The sequence below is a fragment of the Mastigoproctus giganteus genome, chromosome 1 (genome assembly GCF_048544385.1).
Source record: "Mastigoproctus giganteus isolate SK-2022 chromosome 1, ASM4854438v1, whole genome shotgun sequence".
In the NCBI taxonomy this organism is placed as follows: Eukaryota; Metazoa; Arthropoda; class Arachnida; order Uropygi; family Thelyphonidae; genus Mastigoproctus; species Mastigoproctus giganteus.
The window spans coordinates 21,277,677-21,296,868 of record NC_143575.1 but is presented as its reverse complement, the minus strand read 5'-3'; the positions used below and the strand labels follow the sequence as shown (position 1 = coordinate 21,296,868).

At 36.7% G+C, this 19,192-nt stretch overlaps 1 protein-coding gene across 1 annotated transcript; it reads right to left on the bottom strand.

Moving 5' to 3' along the window:
* Window positions 1–1,442: 1,442 nt before the first annotated feature.
* Window positions 1,443–17,567, bottom strand: LOC150090620 (putative Ras-related protein Rab-33). The gene is made up of 2 exons (XM_090379109.1): window positions 17,273–17,567; window positions 1,443–2,031 (listed from the first exon to the last, which is right to left on the bottom strand). The coding sequence occupies exons 1-2, from the start codon at window positions 17,489–17,491 to the stop codon at window positions 1,540–1,542; spliced, it is 711 nt and encodes a 236-aa protein (XP_090235235.1). The 5' UTR covers window positions 17,492–17,567; the 3' UTR covers window positions 1,443–1,539.
* Between the last annotated feature and the right edge of the window lie 1,625 nt (window positions 17,568–19,192).

Genomic DNA, 19,192 nt, shown 5'->3' with positions numbered 1-19,192 from the left:
CGTATTAATATCTTCACGGAAAATGGAATGATTGCTTTAAAGTACAAGGACATTATGTTGAAGGGAAAAAAAAATAACAGAAACTGGGTTTTTTTTTTGTATCTGGGTTTAACATCCCTTGTATGTTACAAAATGTTGAATGCCATATTATGATGCAAAGACAACTAATTACTGTACTTGTGGAGTGGAATTTCTGCATCAAGATGTTTACTAAATACAATTGATATATAAACAAATTTCAACCTTTGTTCAGAAACCACCGATTTTACAAAATATGCTTGTCTTATTTAGATTTACAGCTTTGCAATTGACAATTTTCTTCTATATTTCATAAATCTGGAGATATGATTTGATAATGGACAGATTTCACCACACAGTGCTGCTTGCAAATCATGGGAAGTGCAAGAATGCAGTAATGCGCACACATCTGAGTGAACTGTGGTTCAAGCCTACATGACTGCTAAATGTGGTTAATGACTGTATTCATTGTCAAAATAATTAACTGCAAACTCCTGACCTATTGGTCATGCTGGAGCATAAACAAGAACTTGTTTTTTTATTTAAATATATATAACATTGAACCACTATTCCAATGATTACTGTTCCAGATATATTTGCCTTGATAAACTTAAAATCACCACTTAGTATAATTAATTACCTAACGGCTGCAAATTTTATTCTGACAAGCAAAATTACAAAAATATTAGCTGGTATCTATCATGAACTGTATCTATCATTTTGGAATACTGTATATTTCCTTTTAGAAATAGTTATTTGACCAATATTAACCAAAGGACCTTATTTCCAACCATCAACATACTAAAAGCTAAAATGCAAAACAGTCCATTTTTGTAACCTGTAGTGATTTGATTGAGGTGTTTTGCCTACCAAAAATGTATAATCCACATTTATTTCTATTATAATCATGTTTCTGAGACTTTCAAGAACTATACTTTCAAAATTATTCAAGTTCTCTGCTTCTGTCAAGAAAATCAAAAACTATCCCACCTTTAAGAAGTTGGAGTTACATAGTTGACTACTGGCCAAAAGGAATTTACAGCTGCTGTGATTACTGTTAATGATGGAACTAGCACTGGGCATGGAAAATTCCTACATTCATAGCAGCCAAAGGGTTAATAAAAATACAAGAAATTATTGGCAAAATAAGTATGACATAATAAAAAGCCAACCAAATGTAATCATAGTTAAGTTAAAGATATTTTTTATCTAAATAAGCTTAAAATTTATGGTACTGTAAACAATAAAATAATTTTGTTATCATTTGAAACTTAAAAATACTTCAAACTTTCTTTAAATAATAAAAAAAAATACTTTATTACAGGTTTCAAAATATTTCATTGATCAGGAGATAAAGAGCATGCTCAATGATACGGATCAGTATCATCAACAAATGGCATACTGTTCTTAAAATGTCAGTGAATACTTGCAAACATTATTTATATACACTCAGTCATTTATTACAAAATGATCTAAACACAAGAATTTTCACTTAACACTTCTAAAGCATAACACAAATTTTTAACAAGAGCATAGAGATTCTGAATCATCCTCAACTGATGTGTCATGTATTTGTCTGTTTACATTGATAACCTTATGATTCTGCTCTTCATATGGAACCATCTGTCTCTGCATTCGGGGTGGCATCATTGGCTTAGAATTTTTTAACTTATGAGCCAGTGTCATAAAGATTGCCTCAACATGGTCTGCTTCACTATCATCTTTAGCAGATGTCTCAAATAGAGGCATATTATGGAGGTCAGCAAACTTCTGAGCCATGTTGGTGCTAACTGCAACACGTTCTTTGCAATCACACTTATTGCCTACCAAAATACGGGGAATATCTGAAGTAAGTTGGTGCTGATTACATTCTTCGACCCAATGAGGAAGACTTTCAAAGGATGACATTTTTGTTACATCATAAACAAAAACAACAGCATGTACATTGCGATAGTAATGTTGTACCATACTTTTACGAAATCTTTCTTGTCCTGCAGTATCCCACAGTTGGAGCTAAATGAAAAAAGGAATGATAAAATTCAATAATTATGGTCATTCGAATGATATAATGAAATTACTGCATAATAATTATTCTAATGCATAAATTTATCTACGTAACTAGTTCAGTTGCAACTAGTGACAGTGATCAAAGTTGCCATTTTTTAACTTGTGGGCTATATATATATATGTGTGTGTATGTATATAAATATATATACATATACACATATATATATATATGTGTGTGTGTATGTACACACACACACACACACACACAGTATAAAGAATGGCCTCATTAAAATCTTGCAATAACAATGTTTTAAAAGATTAACTCACATTTCTATAATTTTTGTAATAACTCTGTACAGAAATAAACTGAATGCACTGAATGTTTCTGGATTATTTTTAATATTAATGGCATCATTAATTGAAAAATGTAGTAGAAAATTTTTGCAACTAATCTTATACCTTATTTCTTTTTTTTATTTTTAGTATTTTTTTTAAAACAAATATGAAATTTCATTCTAATGGGTTTTCAAATAGTAAATAACTACTGGAACAAGTTACCACCCAGCTTTGTAGAGCCAAAGATTATGCAGATTTAAAAAGGGATCAGATAAACATTTGGAAGAGTAGATAAAATATAAAACTCAGGAGACATTTTATTTTTATTGATATACACTCATCAGATGCTTTGAATCCTTGTACCATTCTGATATTTTAATACTTAAATGGATAGCCTGAATATGAAAAAAAAAAAAAAAAAAAAAAAAAATCTAAAAATATTTTATATTTCATTTTTAAAGCAGGAAAGCAGTTTTTTCATGAAAGGCATAGCCTCATTCTGCACACAGCATTAAGCAAGCTAAGTCTGCTACTTACTGCTTTGATCTCATATTATGGATGCATTCTGCCATGAATTGCCTTGCCATTGCACTACTCTAAATAAAATGTACCACCCCAGTGGAGAAATATATTGCTGTTTCACTTAAAGTGTGTGCCACTACCGAGATCTGGATTTCAACCATTTCTGGTGGAACCTCATCGGTGGGCAGGTAGGCAACAGTGAAAACCTGAACAACCAAGTAACAGGAAATACCCACAGCATGGAAGATGCAAGAGGGTGCATAAATAAAATGGAGTCAAATGAGTTTATGGTCATTTTCATAATTAGAGTAACAGCAGTTTTAGTTGAAAGAAGCTTTTTTTTTTTAATAGATGTTGCAAAAAAAAAACAGAGAGAGAGAGAGAGAACATAAGCTAAAATTGTTAAATTGTACAATTAATTCATTAGGACTTGTATCTCAAAAAGTTCTTTAATCAGGTACAGAGTTCAGTGTCCAATTATGAATATGTTTCACTTAATTTTTTCCCTATCAGTCAATATTTTCTAAAAATAAAAATAAAAAAAAGATTCCCACATTACCAGTACTTATTCAAAAATTTTTTTAAAAAAATTAATTGATTGTGGTGGCAAGTTTTGCACTGACATTTTGGAAGTGCACCTAAAAGTACAGCCAGACTTGATGTTGTTGTTGTTATTTGGTTTTTAGGAGCATTAGCAACTAAGGCCATATTGCTCCGGGGATATGTGGTGGTCATTCCCTGACCTTTTCGCATCCTCCATATTTGGTGGATCATGGGCTCGAACCCCGGTCTAATCAAGAGCCAGACTTGATTAATGAACTCAAAATATAATGTCACAATTATGCCTATTAAAACTAATCTCTGTCCAAACTATGCCATTTTACTTTGGTTACAACTTAATTTAAAATTACATACTTCTGTTCTCTAATCTTGATCATTCATTTGTCCATATGCATTATATTTCAAACAGTAATCTATTGTATACTGTAATTGCAGATACTGTATAATGTAAAAGCCAAGACTATGCAGAAATCAGAAGGTGAATAATATTAAGTGACAAAGTGTTGCTAATGGCTAATCAATATCTAAAGATATGGTATTTGCCCTTCCTTTTCACACTTACCTGAGTAAATTTCATGGGACTGTTTCAATGATGTATTCTTCAATACATATATGAATCTTAGAAAAGAAAATAGCAAACTGAAATCAGTTAAAATAACAATAAAAAAAAAAATCCTCAAAGGCCGAAGTGCACCCAAAATTCTAGTTTATTTCCACAATTTACAAAGAATTAATTCTTCACAAACTGTGGAAATAAACTAGGAAGTTTGGTGTTTTCTTTTCTTAACATTTGATGAAACTCCCATGCAGTTTACTCAGATGAGTAATTAAAAAGGAAAGGTAACATATCTTTAGACAGAGTATTTTTGGGTCTAATGGCACCAGGGATTTACCTCATCTCTGCATATGTTCTTTGTATTGAGGAGCGTACGCTGTCAAGGCCAGAGTTTTAAAAGTGTGTGGGTCATGTGTTGTGTAATATGTTGCACCCCTCGTTCATCTGGCTTGTTAGCCGCCAGGCCCCTGATGGGACCTGACATTTACATACTCTGCCACGGGGAGGCCAGACAGGTGTTCCCTTAAAGTTTACTCTGGAACGTCCTGCCACCTACTTTCCTGAGATTTCAGTGGCTAGAACCTAAAAAATAAAAAAAATTCTTCTTTTATTTTGGGAATGGATTTATCCTAGCCAACACTGTTTACGAAAAAATACTTGTTTAATGGTGAGACTCATACACTCATCTTTTTTTTTTTTTTTTTTTGTATGACTTAAATATGTCAATACAGCAGAATATTCAACAGAAACTGCAACTTATGAAAATTTTTGAACCAAGTTTAAAGATGATGAACCTGAAAATCATTCAGATCTAAACCAAAATTTATTTAATACCAGTTGGGATGGTATATTATACGCTGTTTAGAGTGGCTATAAGGGATATGTGCTGGAAGTGATAAGATTTCCTAATAGGTCGGGCACGAATTTTGGTGTTTTAAATTTGGACGTGTGGGGCAGGCACTGTATAAGGGGAAAGAGATGGGAGGGGAGGCAGAAGATTGGGGAGTTGGAAATTGGAAGTAAGGGTCGATAAGGAAGATGACCCCTGTTGAAACAGTGGGGCATGCCCATGCCCAGCAGAGGAGAAAGAGGGGTGGCAGGACAGGAAGAAGACAGCACCCCCCAGCCAGGGAAAGAGGAGTAAAAAGAAGGCTAGGCAGAATGTATAGCCAGGGTGCCATATGGCTGTATGGCATCATAAGATGAAATCTTCACCTTTGTGTTAGTCCAGTGGCGGTCCGAGTCCAAGTTGCAATCTTCATTTTTTGCGTTAGTCTGGTGGGAAGTCAGGTCCAGTTTGTCACGTTCATGTGTTGTATCTACTTCAGGTGGTCACTAGTTCAAAGTTTTGCAGTCATTTCCAGTAGTCACGTCTGTGTTTTCATAGGTTTGTGATGATGTGGCAAGGATCTTTGTCTTTCAAAGAGTTCATTGGCAAAGACAGTGAAAGCCCGGTAATTATCTTCTTCTTGCAATATTATTTCTTCTCGGTTCCTTAGCAAGGAGTTGATGCGTGTGTACAGCTGACGTCTGAGGTCCTCATAGTTGTCACAGTCGTGGATAAGGTGTTCCCAGGTTTCCTCCTGCCTGCAGTTACAGCTCGGGTTGTCGGAGATTCCCAGCTCGTGGAGTTTTCCTCTGAAGGAGCCATATCCCATAAGAAGAAAGGTGGCATGCAGGCCAGGTGACATCGGGTATAAATTTTTTGGTGACTTGCCCTTTTGTGGTAAGATTCTATCTATTTTGCCAGATAGATTACAGTTGTTCCGTTAACCTCTTATTTTCTGAGGATTTGCTTTTCTGTGAATCTGTTGTGTAGTCTAGATAAATTGTGGTTCTTCCTTTCAAATGTTGGTGCAGCAGCCCACAGCGTACAACCTCCAGGTCCAAGAAGCCCGCCAGGACCTGGAGTGCATGGGTGCTCACGGTGCAGCAGGCTCTAGTTGTTGTCAATAGTATGGATTGGTGGATCGACTCCAGCTTTTTCTTGTTGAATGCTGTGTTTGCTTTCTGATACCAGGTGCCTGCATCATAGGCCAGGATACGGACGAAGAGAGCTTTGTATAGAAAGGAGCGCACCCTCTTCTTTAGTCCCCAGTCCCTCCTGGTGATTTTGGTTATCAGGGCTGAAAGTCTCCTTGTTTTGGTTCTGAGGTAACAGAGATGAGATGTGAAGTTCAAGTTTCGGTCTAGTATTATTCCTAAATATTTTAGTTCCTGTTTGAGTTTGATGGTCGCGCCATTTATTTTTATTAGTGGAGGTCTACCAGGGTCAAGAGCACCCCTGAGGAGTATTGAGTTTGTTTTTTTTGGTTGAAATCATTAGAAGATTCCTCTTGGCCCAATCCTGTAGCATGTGTGGCATGATTGCCTATGGCCTCCACTTGAGCCCTGCTGTATGCTTGAAGCATCATAATCAGATCATCAGCATATGCCTGTGTAGTGACATTTGGAATATCCAGATTTAGAAACCTATCAAGCACCAGGTTCCACAGGAGTGGCCCCAGGACAGATCTCTGGGGAGCAGTCCCTGTAAACTGGTCTAGATACAGAGGTAAAGGGAGTGCTGACGGTGATTCTTCGGTTTTCCAGGTAACATTTCAGGTAGCGAAATAGATTTGATGGGATTTGAGCCAGCCGGACCCTGGCCAGAATACTGGGCCACCAGAGGGAGTCAAAGGCTCCAGTGAAGTCAATTGAGATGAGGAGGAAATATTTCCTATTACAGTTTCTGGCTGCATTGATGATCCTCTCGAGGGCATCAGTGGTGGAGCATCCCCTCCTGAAACCAAATTGGTTTCTTAACATAAATTGAGCATTCCGGTATCTATGCAGTAAAATGCACTGTTGCTTGCAATAACATGACTCATTGTTGCCATAAAGCAGAGGGATTTTGTGGAATAGCCATAAAGTACATTGCTAGCTGATCAACAATGCTAATTTGTTTTGGCAGCAATCTTGGTGGTGTTAACAATATACCTTTGGCACCTCCATAGCCAGGTGGGAAGGAGCAGCAGTGCGTAGCACACGCTTCTTGATTAGACCGGGGTTCGAGCCCGTCACCACCAAATATGGAGGATGCGGAAAGGTCAGGGAATGACCACCGCATATACCGGAGCACTATGGCCTTAGTTGCTAATGCTCCTAAAATCCAAAATAACAAACATAACAACAAACAATATACCTTTGCTCACCAGTTTTTCCCCTCATGCTGTGCACTGCATCTCTTTGGAAATCAGTAAATTCAGTTGTTAATTCAATAATTTCCTGAACTAACTTCTCGGAATAGAGTTCTACTAATTTGTCATAAACATTCGTTATAATTTTCTTCGATTGCTCCAGCATGTTTATGTTCAATAAGAACAGGATGCTGCAATTACATTGTTGTTTGTTATTTGGTTTTTGGGAGCATTAGCAACTAAGGCCATACTGCTCTGGGGATATGCAGTGGAGGGAGGAGGGGTTATGCTATTAGTTAAGAAACACATAAAATCCAAGGAAGTGAAGCCAGTCGACATCGCTGGACAGTGCAGAATCGAGTCAGTTTGGTGTGACATAAGCATTGGGAGATCAAAATTGAGAGTAAGAGTGTGCTATAGGCCTAATGACTCTGATGAGTATAATAAGAAACTGTACAGGGAAATAGAGTGGGCCAGTAAATCAGAGAGTCTTATAATGGGGGATTTTAATTTCCCAGATATTGATTGGAATTTGGGGGCTAGTCATTCACACACTAGTAAGGCTTTTGTGGATTTATTGGATGATTGTTTTCTACATCAGCATGTTCGGGAGGCAACTAGAGGGAGTAATACTCTTGATTTGATTATCAGTAGTGATTCTTCATGCATTAAGAATCTGCAGATAAATGAACCACTAGGTGGCAATGATCAGTGTGCTGAAGTGGGATTTACTCAGAGGTAACTACCATTAGGGGTAAAGGGAAGGGTTATTGCTTTCGTAAAGGCAACTACGATGGACTGATACAGTATTTAAATTGTATACAGTGGGACCAACTGATGATGTTACCAACAGCAAATTCAAAATGGGAAGCATTCAAAGAACTTATCTTGGAAGCTAATAGGCTTTACATACCAACTAAGAAATATTGTTCAAGGTTTAGGCCTAAATGGATGTCAGATGAACTAATGAGACATATGGCAGAGAAAAAAAATGTATGGGATACATACAAATTAACACGTGACACAGAAGCCTATGATAGATACAAGTTGATCTGTATGAAAGAGGTTAGGCAGATTACGAGAAATCTTTGGCAAGGGATGCAAAGAAAAACAGCAAAGAGTTCTACTTATGTAAACTCTACAAGGAAGGGGATGAATCAGATTGGTCCACTTGATATCGATGGGTCAACTGTTGATGATCCTGCCCAGGTAGCTAACAAAGTAAATGAATATTTTGCATCGACATTCACACATGAGTTATTCAGCGAGGGGAATGCCAGAGGTGTATTCAACTCTGACAGTAAGCTAGAGAATCTTGTAATAACTGAGAGTAAAGTGGAGGAGAAATTGTTGAAGATAAACACAAGAAAGGTACCTGGGGTGGATGGGACCTATCCAGTTATATTAAAGGAGGCAGCAAAGGAAGTAAGCAAACCCTTAGCCATAATTATGAGAGTTTCCTTGAACTCAGGGGAGGTACCCATAGACTGGAGATGTGCAAATGTGACCCCAATTCACAAAGGAGGATCAAAGGCTGACACAAGTAATTATAGACCTGTGAGTTTAACTTCTGTTCCAGGAAAATTAATGGAGGCACTGGTTAAAGAAGCACTGAAGGATCATCTAGACAAGACTTCAGTTATAGCTCGGACACAGCATGGTTTTGTTAAGGGGAAGTCTTGCCTGACCAATTTGATTGGATACTATGATGCAGTCAAAAAAGAACTGGATGCAGGGAATAACTGTGATATTATATACTTGGATCTTAGAAAGGCTTTTGATACTGTTGCACATTTTAGGAAGGATGTAGATTTACTTGAGCGTTTACAGAGAAGGGCAACAAGATTGGTGAGGGGAATGAAGGGATCCTCTTACCAAGAGAGGATTAAGTTCTGCAAATTGCAGTGGCTGGAGTCTAGGCACCTCCGCGGTGATCTGATTGAGATATATACGGCCTTGAATGGGTTGAGCACGCTGAATTCTGATGGGATCCTTACACTTGTTCAAATTACGAACCTAAGGGGGCATAAATTCAAATTAAGAAAGGACAGGCATAGAATAGATGTGCGGAAATTTGCCTTTAGCCAGCGGGTGGTTAATTGCTGGAACAAACTTCCATCTGTCGTTGTGGAAGTTGATAGGTTGAATAAATTTAAGGAGGAACTGGATAGGCATTTGGAGGGAATGGTGTGATTTTTTTTTTTTTGGCTGATGCTGCATAAGCTCATACACATGCTTTCTTGCATCACATGCCATTACTACTACTACTACTACATGGAAGACTGCTGCACAAATTGGAGGAGTGTGGCACTGGAGGCAAATTGCTGCTATGGATAAAGGGGTGGTTGAGGGGAAGAAGACAGAGTGGTAATCAATGGACACTGCTCATCATGGACTAATGTTATTAATGGAGTACCTCAGGGTTCATTGTTGGGTCCATTATTATTTTCTGTATTTATAAATGATACTGATGATAGTATATCAAGCTTAATGTCCAAGTTTGCAGACGATACGAAGGTTGGCAGGGTTGTCAAGGACACTACTGACACTATGCTGCTGTAACAGGATCTGGAAAGGTTGTTCAGATGGACTGAGCGGTAGCAAATGAAGTTTAACATTGACAAATGTAAAGTACTACATATGGGAAACAGCAACCCCAGAGCAACGTATTAACTCCGTGGTACTACACTGACAGTGGTAGAGAATGAAAGGGACCTGGGGGTGGTTGTGCAGGTAGATATGAAGTTCTCTGAACAGTGCAGACACTGAAAGAGTAGCTCATGGTGTATTGTCAATGATATATAGGAATTTTTCTAGCAGGGATAAGGAGGTGATTATTCCCTTGTATAAGGAAATGGTCAGGCAACACCTAGAGTACTGTATACAGGTCTGGAGGGTCTACATCCTTCTTGAAATGAGGTCTGGAGGCCTCATTTCAAGAAGGATGTAGAGCTGCTGGATCGAGTACAGAGAAGGGCAACAAGATTAGTGAATGGAACAAAGGGGTGCTCTTACGAAGAAAGGCTCAAGTTTTGCAAATTATAGTGTCTGGAGACTAGGCACCAGCAAGGTGATCTGATAGAGGTGTATAAAGCCTTGAATGGTTTGAGCATGCTCAATGCTGATGGGATTCTTCATCTTGCTCAGAATAATCACCTAAGAGGGCATAAATTCAAATTGAGGAAAGACAGATGTAGGAGAGATGTGCAGAAATTTGCCTTTAGCCAGCGGGTGGTTGGTTGGTGGACCAGACTTCCATCCCTTGTCATGGAAGTTGACAAGGTTTAGGGCTCAGCTGGACAGGTATTTCGAACGAACAGAGGGGTGAAGTGGAAGTGTTTTTTTTTTTTCTGGCTGATGCTGCATAAGCTTGCTTTCTTGCATCAAATGCCTCTACTAATGCTAATGCTTTCCGCATCCTCCGTATTTGGTGGTCACGGGCTCGAACCCCAGTCTAATCAAGAAGCGTGTACTATGCACTGCTGCTCCTGCCCACCTGGCTACGGAGGCACCCAATTACATTGTAACATCTCTTTCGAATTAGAAACAACCTTGACAGAATGCTGGAGTTAAAAGCTATAATGTCAAGTCCCCTCAAACATGCCATAACCAAGTTTGTATATATTTCTTGTCAAGAGTTTTTTGTGGTTGGTTAGTAGTACATAAGCTTTACAAAAATTAAGTGTAGTCATAATTAAAGTAATTTTATTTTGTTAAAATAAAAATCTAAAAACGGAATGCTCAGAACATTCATAACTGCTATATTTATTAAAAAACGTTTCTAACCTCATCCATATGCATTTTTAGAAAATTCATCTGTTAGTCTCTTGAAGTTCGTAGTACTGCCTTACTGAAGGTAAAGCAGTATTATAAATAAACAAACCAATGTAAAAACAGTTCCTCTGAGCACTTACATTCCCAAAGACAGCACTATTCACTCTGACCACAAAGAGAGTAAACAGTGCTTTGACTACGAAAGAGAATATAGCAGGACCTCATGTTCATGGGGGTTACATCCTTGAAGATATCTGCAAACTGCAAAGCAGTCAAATTAAGTGCATATAGAAAAAGGGAGGTTGGGTCATATTAGGTCAAGCTAAGATAACATTTCATTTTAAACATTATTTTAGCCTGCAAGACATTTTTGTATAACCATGTTTTAGTAGTGTATTAATATATTATATGTAAACTGGTTAATCAAGAATTCTGTCAGGTGCAGAGAGTGAGTAGAAACCTCTAGGTTATGCTAGTTGTAGAGTTTGTGTTATAAATTAATTCAATGTACTCAAAACTCCATAACAACAAAAGTTAGGCAGTGCTTACTCAACAGGTGGAAAGTCGGATAGCATGTTCCAAAATTTGACCAATGGCCCAAGGTAATACCTTGCACGCAAGAATAAAGGTTAAATACAGCCACTCCCCGACTTGCGTAAGGGCTGCGTTCCACGGAACTCTACATAAGTCAGAATTTCCATAAATGCTTATGCAGCACTCGCAAATTTGATTGAATCAAAAAAGAAATGTTCGATGAACATGTAAATAGAATTATTTATTCAATTTTTTTATCTCATGCACAGGAAAAATTACGAAAGTGTATAAAATTACAAAAAAAGAGAGGAGATAGGCATAATGTCAGCAAGTTTTACCTTTCGAGCATTGTTGCCAGAATTAACTCTCTAGCTGATAAGCACGCCGCTGTGGAAGTTGAGGGCTGTGGAGATTTAGAAGGGGTTTTTTCTAACACATCACAAAATTTTTCCACAAATACAGAATCGGCACTGGTGACTTCACCGCATACTTTAATGTTTTGGAAACCAGCACAATGCTTGAACCTATTAAACTGGTTTAATAGGTTCAAGTTCATGTGGACCTATTAAACCGGTTTAATAGGTCCACACGAACTTGGCTTGGGGTTTGCCATACTTATCCTTAATATCTTCATAAATACTTCTTGCTTTTGCTTGAATTTTGGACTCAGAGGCACTTGCTTCTGAATCTGATTTTCCATCCATATTATTAATAGCTTTTCCATCTTCTATATAGCACCTGAACGCTGTTTTGTGATTACTGTTGATCTTAAATGCGCTAATCCTTTAACATGTTCTTTTATACGTGCACTGTCCCTTAAAACGGTATTCGCTGTTGAAGCGGCGAGACCTAATTTGGTGTAACAGATGACAAACTTTGTCCTGCTTCGTACTTCTTAATTAATCATCTTCATTTCTAAATTAATTTTGTTTCATTTCCAAGCACTGCAGCACTTGCACTTTTTGTAGTAGTAGTGGCATATGATGCAAGAAAGCAAGTGTATGAGCTTATGCAGCATCAGCCAAAAAAAAAAAAAAAAAATCACACCATTGCCTCCAAATGCCTGTCTAGTTCCTCCTTAAATTTATTCAGCCTATCAACTTCCACAACGACAGATGGAAGTTTGTTCCAGCAATTAACCACCCGCTGGCTAAAGGCAAATTTCCGCACATCTATTCTACATCTGTCTTTTAATTTGAATTTATTTCTCTTAATTTGAATTTATGCCCCCTTAGGTTCGTAATCTGAACAAGTGGAAGGATCCCATCAGAATTCAGCGTGCTCAACCCATTCAAGGCCTTATATACCTCAATCAGATCACCGCGCAGGTGCCTAGTCTCCAGCCACTGCAATTTGCAGAACTTAAGCCTCTCTTAGTAAGAGGATCCCTTCATTCCCCTCACCAATCTTGTTGCCCTTCTCTGTACACGCTCAAGTAAATCTACATCCTTCCTAAAATGAGGCCTCCAGACCTGTATGCAGTACTCAAGGCGTGGCCTGACCATTGCCTTATACAGAGGGATAATCACCTCCTTTTCCCTGCTAGCAAAATTCCTATATATCACTGACAAAACCCCATGACCTGCCCTGGCTGCCTGTCTGCATTGCTCAGAAAACTTCATATCTGACTGCACAATTACTCCCAGGTCTTTTTCATTTTCTACCACCTTAAGTGTAGTACCACACAGTTGGTACATTTCTCTGGGGTTACTTCTACCCATATGCAGTACTTTGCATTTGTCAAGGTTAAACTTCAGTTGCCACTTCTTAGCCCATCTGCCCAAATTATCTAGATTATGTTGTAGTAGCACACTGCCATTAACAACCCTGCCTTTGTTGGTCCCTTTCCCTTCACTATTGTAATAAGTAAATAGGAATGAAAAGCAGATTCTGAAAATTTATTTGTTTTTCATATGAGTGAAAATTTCAGTGAAGGGGAACTCATTTCACCATAATACCGTAACATAAAACCCCACAGAATTCTAGTTATCGGTATTATAGCAATTGCAATAAGATCAAGTTTACCACCCGTTTATAATAGATTGCGCTAACAGAAAAGCCCAATAAACCAGAAAGTGCAAATTGTTTTTATTGTTTTATAGTGACTTCCAGAAATGTGTTTTAGAAAAATATCACAAAAGCGTTCAAAATTGATTCTTATAACGGAATATGTGATAACAATGAAAGTGTAGTGCAATTTTTATAAAAAAAAAAAAACGACCTTTTAGAGAGATAAATAGCTTAGTTATATAGCGAAATATATAAAAAATTTCAACTTACAAGGTCTTGGAATGAATTATGAAAAAAAAAAAAAAAAAAACAACAACCAATGTGTTACTGTGGGTTCACATTACAATATTTTCATGATGCCTCCATTTATTCCTACGGGATGCAAAATATGTTTCCACAATTTTTTTAAGTTTGTAACGGCCGGCAAAAACTTAGTCGAATTTCTGTAAGTGGAGTATTACGTAAGCCGGGGAGTGGCTGTACATACCAAAATCCAAGCCTTCAGGCTATTTCCAAATTTTAATTTCAAATGGGACACAAAGTTTTCTGACAGCAGATAGCATTCAGTTTGTCTTAACACTTTATATAATTGCCACCAGTTTCAAGACCTACTGATGGGTTGCCCTTGTTAGTGAGCACAGGATAAACTATTAACAATTTATGTTGAACTGTGGAAAATGGCACCTCTAATGTGAGTACAAGTCCAAAGTGAAAGTGAATGCAGCCAAATACAGCTTTTTAATGCAGTTGGTCTCTTGTCACAAGATGGAGCAAAGCACTCCCAAGGTGGAAATTTAACACAGAAATGCATACAATAGTCAAACTAGATTCAGTGAATAACTGAGCACCTAAACCCATGATGGGCAAAGTATGATCAAAGTCTAAACCACAAGTAATCAAGGCAGCTACCTACAATCTGAAAAACAGGATCTCAAAATTTAACATGTAAATTAACTAATGAGTGAATGGCAATGCCACAAACTGCAAGCTTCTCTTGTACTGAGATTCTGTAATAGGTATATTACACGAAATCATAGAAATAACAGAAAGATGGCCTCTGATAATGCAGCATAAGAAAATTACTCCTTTTTTTTCCCTTCTTTTCCATGGGTTCTGACGGTTTCTTGCTAACTACTTGCTGAATAACGTGTCACTGAAAGATGTAAGAATTAGTCTCAAATAATGATTATTAAGACTATATTTTCCATTATGACAGTAGATAAAATCATTTTACTGTTACTAAAGCATATACAGTAAACTCTTTAAAATCTGGTACCTACAGGGATTTGAGAGGTGCTAGATTTTAAAGAGGTAGAGTATACCTAGTGGTTGAGCAGTTTCAATGAATACTGTGTGCCAACAACAGAATTTATTTACATCAGTAAACATTTTAATAACTAGTGATTAAAAATGTAAACAGTTTGTTAAATGATAATAAACAAAGTCACAGCAAATTAGCATTGGCAGAGGCATATGATGCAAGAAAGCAAGCTTATACAGCATCAGCCAAAAAAAAAAAAAAAAAAAAATCCCTTCCCATTTCATTGATCCATTCGTTCCAAATGTTTGTCTAGTTCTGCTTTGAATTTATTTAAGCTATCAACTTCCACAACAGATTATTATTATTATTATTAGCTATAAGGTGCACAGAAGCCTGAGGCTTATGCTGCACCAGACAAAAAAAAAAAAAATAAAAAAATACCCAAGTTACTCTGAGAGAGAGAGAGAGAGAGAGAGAGAGAGAGAGAGAGAGAGAGAGAGAGAGAGAGAGAGAAGTATAAGGGAATCATCAAGAAAGAGAAGAATGATGATATCCAGCTCAGGACCCTGGGAAGCTTGTTCCAGCAATCAACCACCCGCTGGCCAAAGGTAAATTTCTGCACATCTATTCTACAACTGTCTTTCCTCAATTTGAATCTATGCCCCTCAGGTTTGTAATCTGAGCAAGAGGAAGAATCCCAGCAGCATTGAGCCTGCTCAATCCATTCAAGGCCTTGTACAACTCAATCAGATCGCCTCCCAGGTGTCTAGTCTCCAGAGACTACAATTTGCAGAATTTAACCTTTCTTTATAAGAACATCCCTTTGTTCCCCTTACCAGTCTTGTTGCCCTTCTCCGTACTCGTTCTAGCAACTCTACATCCTTCCTGAGGCTTCCAGACCTGTATGCAGTACTCAAGGTGTGGCCTGACCACTGCCTTACATGTTGTCATGTTCTGTAATGCTGATTTTAAATACATGCCTTGTACAGTATCAGTGAGAGGGTGCTTCAGAGAAAAAAATACTTCTGCACCGAAAAAAATAAAAAATAAAAATTGTTCTTAAGGAATAATTATAACAAATTATACACAATCCTTATCAATTTACATGAAATTATGATTTTAATAAATTCAATTAATTTCTTTAATGCAACAACAATTAATTACCAAGTTTCATTTCTGCCTCCATTATAGCAAAGAGAGTGGAAAAAAAAAAAAAAAAAAAGCTATCAATGGCTCCCAAGTGTGTGTTCATAACTGTAAGTACATATGCCTGCAGAAGCTTGTGTTCGTGAGTTGACTTGCATGTTGTGCATGCTGAAGAACTTGAAGGTGTAGGTTTTTTCAACATGAAAAAAGCTACATCTTCTGCTTGAAATTGGCTAACTAGTCCCAAATGAAGAGGACTTTATAAATTCCTCCATTCACTGATATAAATCGAAGATGCTGACATGAAAGGCTGCAGCAAAGAAATAAATAACAGGTAATCTTTGTTAAATCTCTATGTTTAACCTCTCCATTTAAGAAGTATACATTTTTACAGCTGTACTCTCACCAGGCATTTTCAATCTCTTTGCTCTCTCTCATCTGTTCTAAAGGGACATCAAAGAGGTCACTGGCTCCCACAAGTGCAGTATGACCAGTCACATAGCTGCAATTTGCAAGGGTAGTTCCCATCAAGTTGCAAAGTTCTCTTAATAAGAGATAGCACAAGCTATATGGCCTCAGAGAAATTATAAAATGTTTGTAGGACTATCTTGTCTGTTTATCTGTTTTTGCAGCCAATAGGATTTAAATTGCACTGATAATACAATGGTCTTAATTCTCACAGCAGAACAGAGACTTGCTTTTGTAATGAGTTTCTCTGGTATTGCACTACTTTCAAACAGATGGCTTCAACAAAAGATTAACTGACCATTTGTTTAAAAGATGACATTGCTAAGATAGCTTATTTCAGGATTCACCAGTCCCTCATTTGACGGCAATGGTCTCTAGTGACAACATGCAGACAAAACATGTAGCTTTAGCTATATTATAACATTGAAAGCTATTTCATATATTACATAGCAGCTCACATCACACGTATACCTGAACATTGCTACTAATGACCACCTGTTACCTGATGGGAAACCAATCAGTCCTGAAACAGACTGTTATAGCAGTCTCCTCTTTTAAACAAATGGCTGATTAATTGGTGAGGCCATCTATTTAAAAGCAGTGCAAGTTTTTTTGCTGTGTTAACCAAGGCCACTGTATTATCAACACAATTTAAATCCTGCTGGCAGCAAAAACAGATTAATGGATATGATAGTCCCACAAGTATCTTATGAAGAGAGAAATGTCTTTTTTTTTTTTTTTTTTTTTGCATGGATTCTTAAAGATAAATGTAATTCTCACATACACAAGGTTTGAAAGAACAGCAGTTTAATTAATTTTTTTTTTATCAATATTGCATGACTGTTGAAGAGAGTTAGGGCAAGATGTTACAACAAAAATATGAGATTCAAGAAAACTTACCTTTATTTGTTCTCCATCAACTTCTACTGTTCTTTCTCTAAAATCTACTCCAATTGTAGCTTCAGTCTTATTAGGAAATTTACCACCACAAAAACGAAATGTCAAGCAAGTCTTCCCAACGTTAGAATCACCAATTACAATAATTTTAAAAATACGTTTTTGCTTCTCAACACTTATAGAGCTAACTTTTTGAGGTTTTTCTTTCATTCCTTCTGCCATTTTATGTTTTCAGAAGTTTTAAAATGAATTTTAATTTCTGCTAAGTATGGATTGTATTCCTTTATAGATGAAGCCCTTGAACATAGAAAACCTGTATAATTGAACCTAAAATAAATATTTAAATCTTTAAGTAAACTTAAGCAGATACAATCATATTAAAAATAAAACATATTTTTAAAAAAGTTTTCATTATTATTAATAAAATTAATGAATTATCTCATCAAAAGTTTTTAATTTTATAAACATGTAAATATGTTCTTATGGTAAAACAACTTTCTGGATAAGTGGTCAGTTCAGTTGTACCCAAACTTTTGTCACTTGAGACAAAGTTGACAGTGTACATATGCAACACTTGTAAAGAATGGCTGCCATTTACTTGAATGGAATCTTTCTGATCATGTGGTACTAAATGTGGGAATCACTGGGTTAAGACTATTCATTCTTCCAAAAGAGGAAGCACCCAGTTTGCTTTGGGTTCTCCTAACCATATCCTGAAACTCAGGATTTGCAGCTTCAGGATCTAACATATTTCATTCTGTATAGATTGATTAATGTTATGCATATAGATGGGTTAAATCCAAGAAATTTTGTCTAACTGAAAACTGACAACAGCAAAAATGCATTAGTGATTCGTAGCTAGATAAATACATTTAGAAAATTTGTGAATTAAAAGACCAATAAATGTTAAAGAAAGAGGAAATTTCTAGGCAGGCTTCAATATAGAATTATCAGACAATGTATACACAAATACTACTTTTAAAATGGAATTGTATAGTAGTGAATAACTGGGATGAGCGAAGAGTTCAGAGGGGTTAATGGACAAATTTCAATCATAAACAAATGGACTTTAAAATATTTCTTAATAAAACAGACACAGACAGGGATAAATTTGAAAGTTTTTGGTGGGCTTTATTTGGAATGCAAACAAGATTGTTTAGAGTTTGAATATTTATAATCAAAGTAAAGACAAAAAGAAGAATTATGAAATGAAGATGCATGGCAAGAAAGACCTATTATATTACTGCTTGGCAGTGCTATCACATATAACTGGCCTCTTCACAGGCACAAGGAATCAGTGCGGAGGGAATGCAATTCTCAGCTGATCTGGATATCCATTAGGTGCGACTAAACCTGTGCCCATGTTTTGAAGAATACTAGTTAATGACATATTTGTCAGATTCACAAATGACATCATATTATTTTGCAATCAGGAGAAAGCCATTTCTTCGTTATGTTTTCAACTTCTTTAAGTTGTATGCCTCAATCAAAATTTGCCATTATTTTCAGCAAGTCTACACAATCAGTAGACTTGCCGAAAAGATCCAATTTTTGACAGTTCGTGCCACCATCCCCACTATTTATATGACCTTATGTAAGTTTTATTTAGATATAGGTAATGGATATTACACACTTGCCAGTATCAAAGTAACCAAACTACTACAATTATCAGTTCCTACAATTATCCCCCTAACCAGCTGCAATCAAGCAATATACACATTTGATAAAAACATGCAACTCTTTCTCTAAAAACATAACATCGTTACTTAACAATGTTATTTAACACTGATTAAATAGAAATCAATTATAAATATACTGTCAGGAAATTCTCAAGCTTATTTATGTGTGAGTGGAGCAATATTCGGGAATGGCTACAAAAAACAACAACACAGATAGCTGAAATGCAATCTTATTATATAGGGG